Source organism: Hemibagrus wyckioides, linkage group LG05 (assembly GCF_019097595.1).
Source record: "Hemibagrus wyckioides isolate EC202008001 linkage group LG05, SWU_Hwy_1.0, whole genome shotgun sequence".
Classification (NCBI taxonomy): Eukaryota; Metazoa; Chordata; class Actinopteri; order Siluriformes; family Bagridae; genus Hemibagrus; species Hemibagrus wyckioides.
This window is the reverse complement of record NC_080714.1, coordinates 14,156,922-14,166,878: the sequence shown is the minus strand read 5'-3', so window position 1 is coordinate 14,166,878 and position 9,957 is coordinate 14,156,922. Positions and strand designations below refer to the sequence as shown.

Here is a 9,957-nt window from a genome sequence, read left to right as displayed (position 1 = left end):
TAAACATTGCACTATGCTACCTGATTCTTTCTATTGCGAGTAATATAAAGCTTGCCAAAGATACTAGTACAAGCTCTCACGCCCTGCTACTCATAACAGGAACACCCCAGGGCTGTAGACACTGTTTCTTTTTTCCTTCTCTATTCACAAACAGATTCGCTACTTATAACTCAGCCTATTTTCAGATAGTCTCCCACTATTATTGGACAGTGAGGACATATCTCATAATGGCGGTTACCCATGCTGCAAGCTGTGCATAGTTAATGCTCAGAAAGTTCGCAACAGTATTAACAAGCAGACAATCAATTACAACTACAAACTCTAAGCTGTAAAATATACATTACATTACAAAGACAGTTCAACACTAACAAGAACCAACACTAACCAACCTGGCTAAGACTCTATTTCTCAGTTGACTAAAGAAGTACAGTGGTGTCTAATATTAATATTTTTCTAAAAAATATATAAGACACAGGAAACTTATGACTTAGGCTATCCTAAATGTTACATTTACAATTAGGTAATTTATTGTTAGTAGGTTTATTTTTCCAGTTATTGCCAGTTATTGTTGTTGTGTGCTTTTAGGCCTACTACAACATATTCTTGGACCAGTCTGACCTGCTTTTTGCTAACTGTCAAAATAGTATAAATAAATAAATAATAAATAATAACTACAAACTACATCGTCGAAGTTCATTCTAAAAAGGCGCGTGTAGTTTTTGCTATCAGGGGCAAAGGTCATTCATTTGCAACACCTATTTACAACATAATCACAGCAAATTCATATGCGCCCTCCTGACCTAAGGAGTTATCATTTATCAATCTAGCTTCATTCAAAGGAATTGGTAATTCTAAGGTCACAATCTATTACTGGTTAACTTTAGCCACGCTAAACGTAGTTCGACTTGATTTACTTATATTAAACATTAAAACTATATATAGCCTACAACGATTGATATGCTTTTTATCTGCGTTAGGGTAAGGAAAGCAGAGGCGGGGCAAACCTGTAAGATCTAAGACTTCTATACACTCCCTCAACGCGCCTGCGCTGAATTAAGTGCCGTGAGACGCAAAAAAAAGAAAAGAAAGGAAGATATTGTTCCTGTCTTTTTTTACTTTATTTTTCTACTTTTTCACATAATTAATCAACTCAATATTCGGGCTACGCCAAGGCCACTTTTGTCGCGCGCAAAATCAGGGTACTTTTGAAAGAAAAAATGTCACAGCCCACCGACGGAGTTTCGTAAACGAGCACAGGCGCGTCCAGAATGTACAACAGCACTATCTCAGTACTGAGGATGGAACCCACTGTCCCGGTGGTCATGTTCATATTCGGTGTGGTGAGCAACTTGATCGCCATCGTTGTGCTGTGTAAATCCAGAAAAGAGCAGCGGGAGACGATATTTTACACGTTGGTGTGCGGCCTCGCGGTCACGGATCTTTTGGGCACGGTGCTCGCGAGCCCTGTCACTATTGTCACGTATGTGAAGGGCTCGTGGCCGGCGGGAGAGCCTCTGTGCCAGTATTTCGGATTCATTCTGCTCTTCTTCTCTTTAGCCGGCCTGAGCATCATCTGTGCCATGTCTGTGGAGAGGTATGTGGCCATAAACCACGCATATTTCTACAACGACTACGTTAACCAGAGGCTGGCGGGCGCCACGCTTCTCGCCATCTACGTCTCCAACGGGGTTTTCTGCGCCCTCCCGAGCGTTGGTTTCGGCCGGGTCACCAAGCAGTATCCGGAGACATGGTGCTTTCTAGACTGGAGGACTGAGGAGAATATACATGCCGCCTTCTCGTACATGTACGGCGGTGTCAGCTTCGTCCTTATCCTGGCTACAGTCATCTGTAATGTGGCAGTGTGTTGCGCACTGATGCGGATGCACCGCAGGTTTGTACGGAGGATGTCGCTGGGCAGCGATCAGGGGAGAGTCACGGAGGTCGGTAGGAAGCGCAGCTGTAGGCGATTGGCAGGAGCGGAGATCCACATGGTCGTGCTGCTCATCGCCACATCTGCCGTGGTGCTCGTTTGCTCTATTCCTCTGGTCGTGAGTATTTCATCCATCCACCTATCATTGCACAACTTTATGGCACACCTTGGAAAAAAAGTAATTGGGATAGTTTTCTTTGTTTCTTAAAGAGAAAAATAGTTCCCTAATAGGTGAAGGGATCCACATTTAGATTTTCTTTATTTAGGTTTTTTTAGAGTGTAACCCAAAATATGCCATTAGCTTATTTGCGTTCCGTGTTTATATTATTGGTCTACCAGTCATGGTAAAACAAAACATACGTACATATTCCTTCTTCATTCTTCATTCACAGCTGTAACTGTGCTGTAGAAAGAGAAATGTAACTATTCATGACATTTTTTATTCTGATTTATTAGTGACCATACAGCCCATAAGGTTAAATCTAGAGGTCTTCAGCATTTTTTAGGTTGTTCCTCTGAGGGACACAAAAAGGTAAAAAGGTTATCTTATCAGAAAGGCTTCCAAGCAGAGCCTTTTCACAAAGCTCAGAACAATTAATTATTTAAGTAACATTCGATGAGTCCATAGAAGAAGACCCTGTAGTGTAAGATCATAATTCAATAAAAATTTATTTGTATAGCGCTTTAACAATGGACATTGTCTCAAAGCAGCTTTACAGTACAGAAGTATAGAAAGAGAGAAGAGAAAAAAAATGATGAAGTTTAAAGTTAAGTTACTATTTTATCCCTATAACAAAAAAAATATTAGATGGCATCTCTATCTGTAAACAGATAAAGATATTTTGTGATTGTTTGTATCTGTAAACAGATACAAAATTGCACATTTAATTGTATGGTCAAGTGAAGTATTCAATATAAAAGCAAGGTTTATTTTTATATAGGTTATTTTGCTCCACATATTTTTCTTGATAAGCCATGTTTGGACTGGAGAGCTGCATGGTTGAACTTTCCCATGGACAAAGAGGACAATATGCTGCATATGCACAATAAACACCACAGTTTTGATTTGCATAACAAAAGTAGATATTTACAACTACCCTGCTATTACAAGGAAGCTCCCCTTGTCAAGACTGAGTAAAGTATGGTAATCTCAGAGCACATAAGCATTTTTGTGTTTATATAAAATTCAATATTTCTGTTTACAAGTCAGCAGTGACCAGAGATGGTCAAATAAATTAATTTGTGAAACATATTGCAAAATCCATGTATAAAAATGCAACTGAAAAATGTATTTAGTAATTTACACTATATAATGAGCTATGAAATAAATAGTTTTACTAAAGATAATCAGGTAATTCTGGTGGATGATGGCTAACAATGGGTATTACCCAAATATTAACTGGTGATATGCAGTAAACTAGAAAGAATCAACCAATTATATTGTCACATTGGTTTATAAAGTATTACTGCATATTCTTGACCTGTTATGTGTGTTGGTAAGACTGTAATATAGCTATAAGATTATAATAGCTATGCACTCTAACTAGAATCCATTTCGTTAGCCAGAGGATAAAAGATTATAAAAGACATTACAGATCACATGAAACACCTATTAACAAAATAAGGCTTCATTTTAGCTGCATCCAAGCACAGGGTCACAATTTGAATTAATCTGTGAGTTTGTAAGTTACCCTAATGGTTCTAGATAAAATAAAATAAAATAAGCAATACTAGTTTAATAAAATAATATTGCAAATAATAAAATACATTACAGATCACATGAAACACCTGTTAAATATCCACTAACAATAGTCTTGGTATTTGCCACAATACAACATCTTCATTTCCATCACTGTCGCATCTAGGTTTTAAGAAGCAGATGCACTGTAGATAAACTCTTCACAAATCAAAGATGAAGGCTTTCACATATCTGTGGTGTCACTGGTAGCTGCCTAGCAGCTCTGGCACAGTTGACAGGTCTATAATCACTTAGAAGAAATCATCAAAAAATATTTTCTGTATTTTTTTGAAAATAGGGAACACATTATTTTGAAACATTTTGAAAATCATTCAAAATTATGGGATCTATGATCCCTGACAGTTTTTCTGTATTTTTCTGTATTTGAGCATACATACACAAATCATATTGGTAATCAAATACAAATAACAGAACTTTACATTCAAGTGTATTTTAAATTCATACATCCATGTGATCAAAATCACATGACAAACATGGATGTGTTAATGATAGGGGCAAGACATAATGCAAACAGGAAATTCTTCAGAACTATTTCCCAATTTCCATTGTATGCACTATATGCGTGTATATTTTATTATCTGCTACCTCTTTAAAGTACAAACGTCTAAAAGTATTCAATATTTTAGTGTTAAATACATTTTACACTAAATAGTAAAGACAAAGTACAACAGTATTCTCAATGTTAAAACTCAGAATGTTCCCTCTAAGACAGTGGTTCTCAAGTCCAGTTCTGTGGCCCTATCCTACTAGTTGCCTTACTGGAACTACATGATCCAGTTCATTAAGGGGTTAATTATGTTTTATCACTTGGATTTGTTTTATCAAATTTTATAGCCAGGACTGAATTTAAAGGATCCTTAAACATTTTGCTTGTAATTAGTGTTTTGGTGAGTAGTGGCCAGAAAATTTTAGATTTAGAACAGAGTAAATAAAGATGCTAATTAATAATTTTTCAACATCTTGTCTATAGGTGCAGGTGTTCATCAACCAAATATACAGGATTCCAGTGGAGAAACGTTTGGACAAAAACCCAGATCTTTTGGCTATACGATTTGCTTCAATGAACCCCATTCTAGATCCTTGGATCTACATATTACTCCGAAAAGCAGTTCTCATCAAACTTACAAAAAACATCAATTATCTGTTCTGTAAGATCATTGCTCGTGGTCAGCAAAAACAGGCCAATTTCCACTGGTTGGAGCAACAGCGAGTTTCATCCATTATCTCCAGAGACTCACTATCACTTGTGTCTCGGAATATGAGGGAGGTCAGAAGCGCCTCACAGACTTTTCTTTATCTCTCTACAATAACCGAACCCTACAAAGGTACCTGCAGTTCAAGACACATTGGGTCCTCTTCATATTCTTCCCAACAACATGGCACAAAGTTCTCCAACAGGAATAGTTCAGAGAGTGAGGCAGAAAAATGCACTATTAACCACACAAATCATCCTACAGGCTTAAAAGAACCAGACCCTACAATTAAACTAACATTGTGAATTTCCAGGAGAGAAGTATTTAGTGCTAAGAGGCAGGTGCGGTGACATCTGTAAGCCTATTTGCATTTTTAAGTATTTTTGTTGAATTTGTACCATATAATGGCAGCTGTGATATGAGTTTTTAGAACCAGTCTTGTTCTACACTCTACATAAAACTCTCAGCTCTCAACTCTAAAAATCCCCTATCTAGCTACATACAGTATTGATACATTTATTTTTCCAGCAGGGTTCAAACTGGTCACAGCATGATCAGAAATAAACTATGCACAAACAAATCTAACAAAATGTTTGTTTTTAAAATCAGGGTAGTTTTTGAGTGCTCCATTTCCCAAAGAAATGTTATTTTCTTGCATAAATAAATGTGAGCTGCAATGTGACTCTAATTTAAGCCTCAGTAAGCATGTTGATGAACTCAAAACATTCTCTGAAAAGAGTATGTGACAATGTCATGAGAATAAGAGGCTCATATTACTAGAAAATGTGTATATAAAACTTGATTGTCTTCCTTTTTCTTAATCATACTATGCATTGTACATTTTCAATCATTAAAATAGGAAAAACATTTTTTTACAAATTTTTCATGATTTATTTGTACTGTTCTATCCATTTTATGTATATTTTACCAGAAGAAGGCTAAAAGTATTAATCAACTAACCCAATATCCTAACCGCCAGTATCTTACTTTTTTTTTCCCTTTTTTATCTTAACTCTTTGTTCCCTCAGTGATCAATACTCCATGGGCCATACTGATCTTTTTTACACGAATGCACTTTTCTTACAAGGCTAAAGTTGCCTAATAATCTTTGTAATGCTTTGACTAGTCACACAGCATGTATAAGGAAGCAAAACTTTTGTTTCCTGAAGCTATGCAACTTTACTTACTCCCATTCCTGCTGAGTTTGCTAAACTGTAGTATTCACACTCATGAAATTGGCCTTGAATAAGCATAGGGAGTAAACATAGAAAAAGGGAGAAAATAAAAGTCATACTGTTCAGCTGCTTAGCTGCCCTGTTATTTCTGTTCCGTAGAGTCCCAGTGAATGGATATTAAATGAAAAACATAAAAAATTGTACTTTTAATTATTTCCCCCCTTATATATGCAATGTGCGCCCATGAATACTCTTGAATATTTTAAACAGCTTTGTAGTACTGGTGCTATAAGGACTTCAGTAATTATTACAGAGAAAAGTTTTAAATGCTTGTTCCTTCATGCAGGGCACTGTGTCTTTAAGAGTTGCTATTAAGTTTTTGTGATGTTCTTTAATCATTTCACTATACTGTCTTTCTTTCTGACGGGAATATGCAGTTTAGTTCTTTCAACTGCTCAATTATTCAACAAAAACAATGAGTGAATACACTGTACTTAAACTCTCAATATATATGATACAATGCCTGTCATAAGCATTCACTCCTTTCAACTTGTATTACAACCTGGAACAGAAATGGATTTAACTATGTTTATACTCCATGAATCTACACACAATAACCGAAAATGTAGGAGTGTGGTGCTATGTTACATTTCGTGTATAGATTTGAAGGAGTGTGTGAATATGTCTGTGTGCATGGTGCATCGTAGTGGTCTGGCATTCAGGGGAGAATTCTTGGAATTCTCCAACCTTTCACCCCACCAGGATAAAGGGGTAAGTGAAGATGAATTAATAATATTTTCTTAGGAGGAAGAATGGTGCATGGTGCTGTTGTCATTAGTGATTAAACAACGAATTAACCAACTAATAAAAAGAAAGTAAAAGAACCAAAACCTAGAAAAGCTAAAACTTGGTCACTAAGGAGAGAAAACATAGAACTTAAAAGCTAACGATTTAGCTAGTGTAACTGTTTCAGGGAACACAAAACAGGTGTGACAAAACACAGGAAGTGAGGCAGACAACAAAGTAAGAAATTAGAAATTAAGAGTGAGAGAAAGAGAGAGAGAAAAATTAGACTGAAGATGACCTCTGGGCATCTGGGGGGAGTTGTCCAAGGTGAATGTGACATAGTTTCCCTTTAAGGCTTGGCTGCTGAAAAGGCCAAAATTTAGGAGGGCCTGGACTCCTGAAAAGAGTGATGTCCATACTGGTATAAGATGTGGAGTGATGATCACTGCCAGACCAGAGGGGGAGCAGTGTCCACAGCGAGGCAAGTGGGGAGACCAACGACTACGGCAAAGCAGAGAGCCAAAGCACTGTCCTCAGCCAAGCATGGAGGTGAAGTGACATCCTCAGCAGGGAAGGGTGGAGGCTGATCATCAGCTGGGCCGGTCTTGGCAGATGCCAGAAGTTGCCAGATGCCAGGATGGATAATAGGGCTGGGTCTGTTTTCTAGAGTTTGGGAGAGGCCTCTATAAGTTCCAGTGAAGGGTACTGTTCAGTGTTGGGTAAGTTACTTCAAAAAAGTAATTCATTACTAATAACAAATTATATCAATGTTGTATTTAAAATACTTTTCTAATTCTAATTACTCTGTCTGAAAAGTAATTTAATTACTCAATAAGTAATTTAACTCATTACTAATTACTATAAATCCCTATAAACCTTGACTGGTATCCTGCAATCATTTTTTTAGCTCACCTTTGGATACTTTCTGCATGACTCAAAGGGCACATTACACAATTGTCAGTGAGGTAAAAAAAAAAGAACCCTAGAATGACAGTTAAAGACTTAAAGGTCATGGAACTGGTCAACATCTATGTTCATGAGTCTTTTATATAGAAAACATTAAACAGGCTTGGTGTCCATGGCAGGACACCACGAAGAAAGGTACTTGGAAAGCTGCTGCTTTCCAAAAAAACCCATTTCTGTGTTCCTGACGTTAGCCAGAGTCCACCTTAACGCTCCACAAGCTAGTAGCTAAATGTTTTGTAGACTGATGAAACTAAGGTTGAGTTGGCGCAGTGGTGGCTCAAGTGGTTTAACCTCTGGGTTGCTCCAGGGGTGCTGCATCCTGGTTGACACTGTGCTCTGACCCGATCTTCAACATAAAATATAACATACAACAAACAAAAAAAAATCATCCTAACAGTTGTGCATAGTGGAGGGAGCCTGGACCACTTGCCATCAATGAGGAAAAAAAATTATTCCCAAGTTTATCAAGTTATCATACAGGACAATCTCAGTAGAAGTTGTGATGCAGCAGGACAATGATCCTAAGCAAGTAAATCCACTGCAGAAAGGCCCAGTCAGGGCTCAGAGCTTAACCCCATAGAGATGCTGTGGAATGACCTTAGGAGAGCTGTTCACACCAGACACTCTAAGAATATGGCTGAGCTGAAGCAGTTCTGGAAGGAAAAGTCGTCCAAAATTCCTCCTGAACATTGTGCAGGTCTAATCCACAGTTACAGGAAATGCTTGGTTGAGGTTATTGTTGCCAAAGGAGTATCAAATAAATATTAAATCCAAGTGTACACTTACTTTTTCTGCAGGAATGTGAATGTTTAATGGGATGTGTTCAATACAGACATGAAAGATTATAATTGCTTGTGTGTTCTGGCTTAAGCACATTGTGTTTGTCTATACTTTGTCTGACTTTAATGAAGATGAGATGACAGTTTATGGCCAATTAATGCAGAAAACCAACTAATTCCAAAGAGATCACATACATTTTCTTGCCACTGTATATGTATTAACCCTAAAGCATCAGTAAACAATGAATGAATGATGAATGTATGAATAGCCATTAAGAATGGAAATAGTTTAGTATTAAGTGAACTCATTCTATCAAATGCAAATATTACTTGTAGTATTAATAAAGATAATTTACATTATTAAACATGTTTTAATAATAACGTTTATGTACACAATGTATGTTACACCCATATGAAGCTATTTAAGTAAATTGGTTTATAGTTTAGAATCGGGCTGCTGGAAAACAAAAATATAAAAAGGTGTCTAATTGCTGGTGTGATGCCCAAGTGTTCACATACTTTTGGCCATACTTATGTTATTATATTAACTACTATTGCTTGTTTTAAGAATAATTATGCTATGTGCAGACATGCATGTCTATTTTTGTGACAAAAGCAAAGGCATAAAGCACAAGAATTTAAATTGCAAATTTTGGTTTGTGACCACCAGCACAGGTGGTAATATTTCACAAGAGGCCCAAATATAAAAAGGATATAAAGTAGGATTTGAATGAATACATTATTAAGAGGTGTGGTTAAGCCTACCTCTGCAATATCTAATGATATGACCTTCTAGTATTTCCTTTAATAGGGTGAAGCACAGTGATATCACCTACAGGGTTAATATACATTTGAGAGAAAACAATAATAATAGTAATAATCGGGGGTTGGACAATGAAGCTGAGATAGCTGGTTTTATATATTTGTGAAAAAGCCATGGAAGATGATCATCTTCACTTTCATGTTCATAATGTTTGAACCACTGGGTCCACAATTTAAACTGTTTGGCATTGGTCGAATGACCAGAGGTTTGGCTATAGCAGCCTGGCCAAGAATATTGACCCTGTGGAACTCCTTTTGGACAGCTCTGGTGGAAAAAGAAGTGTCGAGGTGCATATTTGCGTACTCTCAATACACTACATAGACTTGCTTTCTTGGTCACAGATGCACCAGTAAGACATCCACCATCAGTTTGAACTCTGATGTGACTCCCATTATGTAGTGTAAATTGCAATATTTTATGTACAGCTGTGCTAATTCAACCATTACACTCTGCTCTTACTTATGAAATGTATAATAAGTGTATCAGATGTATGTACAGCTACACTTTGGCTTCAAACCAACATCTTGCACACTTTGTACACTTGCA

General features: G+C 37.0%; 1 protein-coding gene across 1 annotated transcript; it reads left to right on the top strand.

The window, feature by feature from the left end:
• The first annotated feature begins 1,030 nt into the window (after positions 1-1,030).
• ptger4a (prostaglandin E receptor 4 (subtype EP4) a) lies at positions 1,031-6,221 on the top strand. Its single transcript, XM_058388806.1, has 2 exons — positions 1,031-2,048; positions 4,660-6,221. Exons 1-2 carry the CDS (start codon positions 1,269-1,271, stop codon positions 5,185-5,187), a joined length of 1,308 nt encoding a protein of 435 aa, XP_058244789.1. The 5' UTR covers positions 1,031-1,268; the 3' UTR covers positions 5,188-6,221.
• The last annotated feature ends 3,736 nt before the right edge of the window (positions 6,222-9,957 follow it).